Here is a 7,024-nt window from a genome sequence, read left to right as displayed (position 1 = left end):
TAATAAACACTAAAATTGATAGTATTCACATTTTCATTTGTCATCTATTTTATTCCTGGAGATTCTTCTACCCAAGTGATCATGAAATACATTTGTGTGCCAATTTCGGTTAGGTTTTTTATGTCCAATTTTGAAGAAAAAAATTCAGGTGTTTAGTGACGATGAAAAATATTTTTGATCAAAGATGTTCGCGTTATGTTAAATTACCTACATGATGCATAATGTAATATTTTTCTACAAAGACAAATCATTTTGAAGAAAAAAATTCAGGTGTTTAGTGACGATGAAAAATATTTTTGGTCAAAGATGTTCGCGTTATGTTAAATTACCTACATGATGCATAATGTAATATTTTTCTGCAAAGACAAATTCTTGTATTGTATATTTGTATCACGCATCAAGAGAAGCGTCATATGCTAAAATAATGTCAGCGGGGAAATAATGGGAAAATGAAAAGGATCAAAATTTTTATCTAACATCGATTTTATTTCAAAAGAACATCCTAGGTACATCAATGAAAATAACTAAATATGTGTACCTAAGTAATATTACATTTTATAAAAATCATATTGAACGCGCACGGATAAAACAAAATATCAAAATACGTGAAACAAGAAATTCCAAACAGTAATATTACATTTTATAAAAATCATATTGAACGCGCACGGATAAAACAAAATATCAAAATACGTGAAACAAGAAATTCCAAACTTCAGCGGGGAAATAATGGGAAAATGAAAAGGATCAAAATTTTTATCTAACATCGATTTTATTTCAAAAGAACATCCTAGGTACATCAATAAAAATAACTAAATATGTGTACCTAATATTACATTTTATAAAAATCATATTGAACGCGCACGGATAAAACAAAATATCAAAATACGTGAAACAAGAAATTCCAAACTTTTTGTGTAAAATTTTGACTGACATAAAGAGCATATTTTAGTGCTTAGTGAAAAGTTCAAACCCATTTCTCCCGTTATTATATTTATGTACCCTCTTCATCGGAGTATTGTCTGAGTACAGATGTATTCATCTAATACTGACAATATTGCTATGTATTAGTGCTTAGTGAAAAGTTCAAACCCATTTCTCCCGTTATTATATTTATGTACCCTCTCCATCGGAGTATTGTCTGAGTACAGATGTATTCATCTAATACTGACAATATTGCTATGTATAGTGCTTAGTGAAAAGTTCAAACCCATTTCTCCCGTTATTATATTTATGTACCCTCTCCATCGGAGTATTGTCTGAGTACAGATGTACCTATTCATCTAATACTGACAATATTGCTATGTTTAAAGTTTACGTATTACATTTATATTGTTCTGTACAATTCTCTACCTGGGATTGTTACGTAAGGTGGCTACGTATGTAGATTAGTTGTAATTTTCTAGTCATTTTAAATTTATAGTTTCCTACTATTTACTTTATATTAGATTATTTTAGTTGTTGAGGTTGGGTTTTAATGTGAGCATTTGACCATTATTTTCTACGATTCAGCGCTTTCAGTCTCGGTAAAGCATCGAAACAATTCGTTCGACAGTAGATTATTTGGATTCGTAACATAAACACCATTTACTACAATGATTTCATTAGTCATAATCACGAATCAATGTTTCAGACACACGGACTGAACTATGTACTTATCTGGTTGAGGTTGACCATAATTATGTATATTCCAATTATTGCATACATAGTACCTACACTGTCTTTGAAATTATACTGTTATTTCACTCTGTTAGTACAATTAGTAATAAATAATTAAATAATAGTAATTAGTAATTATGTTAACCGTGATAGTACCTATACTGTTATTTCACTCTGTTAGTACAATTAGTAATAAATAATTAAATAATAGTAATTAGTAATTATGTTAACCGTGATAGTACCTACATATTTTAGTAGTTTATTCCACTGAATAAAGATAGATCCCTAAGGTTACTTTTGAACAAAATTAATATAACTAGCTCTCCTTAGAAGGGGGAAATCCCTCATTAAGTATCTGAGGAATAAGGTTTTAATTTTGTTTGAGAAGCTAACGTTTTTCTTTTTCTTCTGAGATGTTCTGTTGGTAATAGACCACAAAGCTAAAATAAGCTATTGCAGCCTCTCCTTAGAAGGGGGAAAATCCCTCATTAAGTATCTGAGGAATAAGGTTTTAATTTTGTTTGAGAAGCTAACTTTTTTCTTTTTCTCCTGAGATGTTCTGTTGGTAATAGACCACAAAGCTAAAATAAGCTATTGCAGTCCATCTTTCTTATTTTATGATTTTGACAAGTTCTCGTTCATTTTTTATTGTGATTTATAATAAAGGTCCATGCAAACATGTTTTTATTACTCGAAAACCCTGTTTTATTATTTCAGTCCAACATTCCTTGAAACTTTAAAAAGGTGTTTGAAAAAAAAACGTAAAAAAGGAACTTCAAACTCTGAAGTAGCTATCTACATGGGTACACCTACTATCCTATTCAATTTTATTCCAAAACGCACTTGCTTACTCTAAACAAAAATGTCTACTAAAATGCGTATAAAAAGCCCTTTTCTTATTTTATGATTTTGACAAGTTCTCGTTCATTTTTTATTGTGATTTATAATAAAGGTCCATGCAAACATGTTTTTATTACTCGGAAGCCCTGTTTTATTATTTCAGTCCAACATTCCTTGAAACTTTAAAAAGGTGTTGAAAAAAAAAAAACGTAAAAAAGGAACTTCAAACTCTGAAGTAGCTATCTACATGGGTACACCTACTATCCTATTCAATTTTATTCCAAAACGCAATTGCTTACTCTAAACAAAAATGTCTACTAAAATGCGTATAAAAAGCCCCGATAGTTTTCTAAGTACTTGGAAAAATAATAGAACATGTGTCCTTCAATGACATCTAAATACCTAACATCCTCTCTAAAATGTATCACAGTTTTGATTACTTAACTGTTAAAATAGAACATGTGTCCTTCAATGACATCTAAATACCTAACATCCTCTCTAAAATGTATCACAGTTTTGATTACTTAACTGTTAAGACTAAAGTCAAATTTCTACAACATTGTTAGTTTTGATGAAATTTTAATGCTTGAGGCAGTGAACCCAGGCTATCTTATTAAAACAGCCATTAAAAACAAACTAAAAAAAGTAAAAAGGCAATAATTACCATTATACCTACTTACTTTAATGCATGTTTTTCTGTATTGCATTTTTGTCGTTTTGATAAAGTAAATACCATTTTACGTCGTTTTAGAGAATTTAGAGCAAGTAATAATGAGAAAATTAATTTCATAAGTCATCATTACAAAATATACCATCAGACACGTCAACAAGTCCCATGATCTTAATATTTGTACATCATCAAAGTAATCGAATTTCTTATCATGTAACCTACTTTTATGCTTGCATTTTTTTTTCTTTTTTTTTACATTTTATAATTCCCCTCAATCGATAAGAAAATGGTTCGAATATTTTCATGACCATTACGTCGTGTCATAAGTACTGCTTACTTGTTAATCAACGAGCTATTTTTTGACGAGTGCGCACCCAAAGGTCATCGGACTTCCCAGTTGAAGTGGACTGTAGGTAATTACATAATATGTTATCTAATGAACCACCAATTAGTATCAGAAGAAAATATTGATCTTTTGCAGTACAAAGTAACCAAGTACCTATAACCATAATATTTAAACTAATAAGGAGTGGTAGGTAATGTAGGTACTTACTTAACTAAAAAAACAAGAACATAGATAGGTAATTAAAAAATACCTACGTACCTAACTGAAAATTACTTACATGTTGCAGACCTTTCCATTTTCATAAGAGGTTCTGAGGTATATCTAGTTCTCACTTCATAGCATTCATCCCTCCATCCCTTCAGAGCAACAAATAAATTTTTTGTCTTAAATTCATGTAATACCTGATCCAAACATTTGGATCTGGATTCATAAGTATGGAATGATGGATTCAGATGAATAGAGTTATTGGCTTGTACTGAGAATATATCAGGATATGAGAGTAAATGCTTCTTAACTTCTGGTTTGATCAAACCTACTTGATGCCCATTGATGACAAATGGTACACATTCACTATTATGGAAGCCTGTGCTTCTTAACTTCTGGTTTGATCAAACCTACTTGATGCCCATTGATGACAAATGGTACACATTCACTATTATGGAAGCCTGATCATCAAAGTAATCGAATTTCTTATCATGTAACCTACTTTTATGCTTGCATTTTTTTTTCTTTTTTTTTACATTTTATAATTCCCCTCTATCGATAAGAAAATGGTTCGAATATTTTCATGACCATTACGTCGTGTCATAAGTACGTACTATGGAAGCCTGAAAAAAGAAGGAATAATACAATAAACTTAGAAGTATTTACAAGTAACTAGATGTGTATCACTTTTTTTATGAAAATGAATCATACATTTTAAGGGCTCCAATTAAAAAATAAAAGCACAGAGTGTAGTAAGAAAACTCAATGAAGATATTGCATTTGGACATCAGATCAGATATATCATAAAATGAAAATTAATGTACTGAAAACATGCAATGCAGTAATGCATGCTCCAGGGATTTCAATGCCAAAAAATATTTCATTTATTTCTTTACTGTTCTACTTGCTTAGCAGGTACTTATTTGTTTTCTTGGCAAAAATTCAACATAATATTAAGTAAATTTGATACATAAAATAAATACTTAAGGGAGGAAAAATATACTTTACTCACAATTTCAAGTTTGTTTTTATAACATTATCTCGTTCTTATAATATAAGATAATTCTATGTTGGCACACTATAATAAATATTTAAAAAAAAGTTTGTTTTTCATTATTTACTTGAATGATCATGGTTTTCCCATGCTATTTAATACTGAGACATTGATCAAGAATGTCAAGATGTTAGGAAAAGGACCCCAGTACATCACTGTTTGGACTCTTGCAATGGGCTTTTACCTATCTCTAGAACTAAACCCAGCCATCCAAAAGTTACAAGGGGTGGCTACCTTATTTGAAACATACCTACATGGGTACAGCATGAAACCTCCTTATGCCCCTATATTACCACAGAGTTTTCAATTCATCCAGAGCTCAAGCAATCAACGGATGTTGAAGAAAACCCTTGACACCGTGTTAATTCTTGGTGGTAAGATAAGTCATTCTTTATTCAGCCATCCAAAAGTTACAAGGGGTGGCTACCTTATTTGAAACATACCTACATGGGTACAGCATGAAACCTCCTTATGCCCCTATATTATCACAGAGTTTTCAATTCATCCAGAGCTCAAGCAATCAATGGATGTTGAAGAAAACCCTTGACACCGTGTTAATTCTTGGTGGTAAGATAAGTCATTCTTTATTATCTTACAGTCATGTTTGACTCTGGGCGCTATTCCGTAAAAATGGTTGCACTTGCCATATAATTCAGGAACAAGCTCTCAGAGCCTGTTTCAAAGAAGTTGGACTTACCCATCTCGGGCTTGACTGGTACTGTAGGTATTCAAACTATCAAACTTACCATTTAGATAAAAATTATTGAACTTCTGTGCTAGCTTTAGAGTTTGAGATATTGCAGAACCTTCCAATGTGTTCATTTTGAAGAATATTGCCATCAGATTTGATCAGGGTTTTATGTATTGAATAGTTTGACATAGACTAGAATGAGGGCTAAGATAGTATTAAACAAATCACAAATTTAAGCAGTAGTTAGGTAGGTACCTAGGCACTTAAGCACAGAGACACACTAACATGCAGTATGCAGTTTTTTTTTTTAAACAAATCACAAATTTAAGCAGTAGTTAGGTAGGTACCTAGGCACTTAAGCACAGAGACACACTAACATGCAGTATGCAGTTTTTTATTATTATTATTATTTTTATAAAGACCTTATCACCAAGATCAAAGGAATTCACTGGAATTACAGCTTACATTGTACAAAACAATTAAAAACGTATTAGAAAAAAGATCCTTATTTATATGAATAACAAAGATGAAAAAATATGGAAAAGAAGAAAACTGCACTGATAAAATAATAATCACTTTATGTAATCAAGAAAAAGGGCGAATCGAATGGTGAAAGAAAAAACCGTGAAAAACGATGACGATGGAAGATGGAACGGAGAAACCGGAGAGAGAAGGAGAAAAAATTTTGATAGAAAGAATAACAAAGATGAAAAAATATGGAAAAGAAGAAAACTGCACTGATAAAATAATAATCACTTTATGTAATCAAGAAAAAGGGCGAATGGTGAAAGAAAAAACCGTGAAAAACGATGACGATGGAAGATGGAACGGAGAAGGAGAAAAAATTTTGATAGAGATAGAACAGAAAAAACCGCAACACGCAAAAGAACTTCCGAGTCGATCCGAATATTTCCGAGTGGGCGTCTTTGTTCGAATCTCAAAAGCAGTGTTGCAAGACGCAGAGAAATTTCCATTTGCAGGGAATTTTTGAGGTTCACAGGGAAATCGTGGGGAAATTATTTCGACGCAGTGTTGCAAGACGCAGAGAAATTTCCATTTGCAGGGAATTTTTGAGGTTCACAGGGAAATCGTGGGGAAATTATTTCGACATTTTATTTTCGACCTCCTATGTATGTGTTGGGCTCAATAGGGTTCAGTCCCGCAGTATACCTACCATTAGATCGGGGTTTGAGCATTTTTCAAAACGCACAATCCGCGGTCTGGAATTTCGTGTAGGCGAGTGGCCCGCCCCCCTCGAGCTTCATTATTCTGTTAAACCTACTGTACGTCAAGGTCCGAAAATTTGGGATCCAGGGGGCCCGGTCAGTTTAATTTTCCACTGACGAAAATTTTGGAGCATCCACCCATCCACCCCGCCTCCCCCCCTCCACGCAACAGACTCCGTTTTAAATTTTTGCCCGAAGCCCTCGAACATAATTACATAAGTGTGACGTGTGTTAAAACAGTCTTGTCTTGCCCACCTTTTTATTGCATATATATCGCAGTCCCCGGTAAAGGCCTAAAACGGCTCCCCCCCCCAACCTCGGCAGGTTTGGGTGAATT

The 7,024-nt window shown here is 32.7% G+C and overlaps 1 protein-coding gene and 1 long non-coding RNA gene across 4 annotated transcripts; both read right to left on the bottom strand.

Moving 5' to 3' along the window:
* Positions 1-1,217: 1,217 nt before the first annotated feature.
* Positions 1,218-2,118, bottom strand: LOC113469906. The gene is made up of 2 exons (XR_003393174.1): positions 1,899-2,118; positions 1,218-1,812 (listed from the first exon to the last, which is right to left on the bottom strand). It is a non-coding gene; the product is annotated as an uncharacterized LOC113469906 (long non-coding RNA).
* A 1,643-nt stretch (positions 2,119-3,761) lies between these two features.
* LOC103515132 lies at positions 3,762-6,150 on the bottom strand. 3 transcript variants are annotated; one of them, XM_026827927.1, is made up of 3 exons: positions 5,517-5,654; positions 4,115-4,177; positions 3,762-4,032 (listed from the first exon to the last, which is right to left on the bottom strand). In XM_026827927.1, the coding sequence occupies exons 1-3, from the start codon at positions 5,608-5,610 to the stop codon at positions 3,782-3,784; spliced, it is 408 nt and encodes a 135-aa protein (XP_026683728.1). In that variant the 5' UTR covers positions 5,611-5,654; the 3' UTR covers positions 3,762-3,781. The 3 variants fall into 3 exon arrangements, with proteins under 3 accessions (XP_026683728.1, XP_026683729.1, XP_026683727.1); XM_026827928.1 differs by lacking the exon at positions 4,115-4,177 and adding an exon at positions 5,927-6,150 and having other exon boundaries at positions 3,764-4,095; positions 5,517-5,653; XM_026827926.1 differs by lacking the exon at positions 4,115-4,177 and having other exon boundaries at positions 3,764-4,095; positions 5,517-5,767.
* Positions 6,151-7,024: the final 874 nt, after the last annotated feature.

Source organism: Diaphorina citri, unplaced genomic scaffold (genome assembly GCF_000475195.1).
Source record: "Diaphorina citri unplaced genomic scaffold, Diaci psyllid genome assembly version 1.1 scaffold1283, whole genome shotgun sequence".
In the NCBI taxonomy this organism is placed as follows: Eukaryota; Metazoa; Arthropoda; class Insecta; order Hemiptera; family Psyllidae; genus Diaphorina; species Diaphorina citri.
The sequence above is the reverse complement of the archived record's forward strand: the minus strand, read 5'-3'. Positions and strand labels throughout refer to the sequence as shown.

What these genes read in the sequence shown, in the direction of transcription:
- LOC103515132 (XM_026827928.1), bottom strand. Translation starts at nt 5,610, where the DNA reads ATGGCAATATTCTTCAAAATGAACACATTGGAAGGTTCTGCAATATCT. An exon ending in CAATAATTTTTATCTAAATG is followed by an intron (nt 4,096 to 5,516) that starts GTAAGTTTGATA and finishes TAAGAAGCACAG; the next exon opens with GCTTCCATAATAGTGAATGT.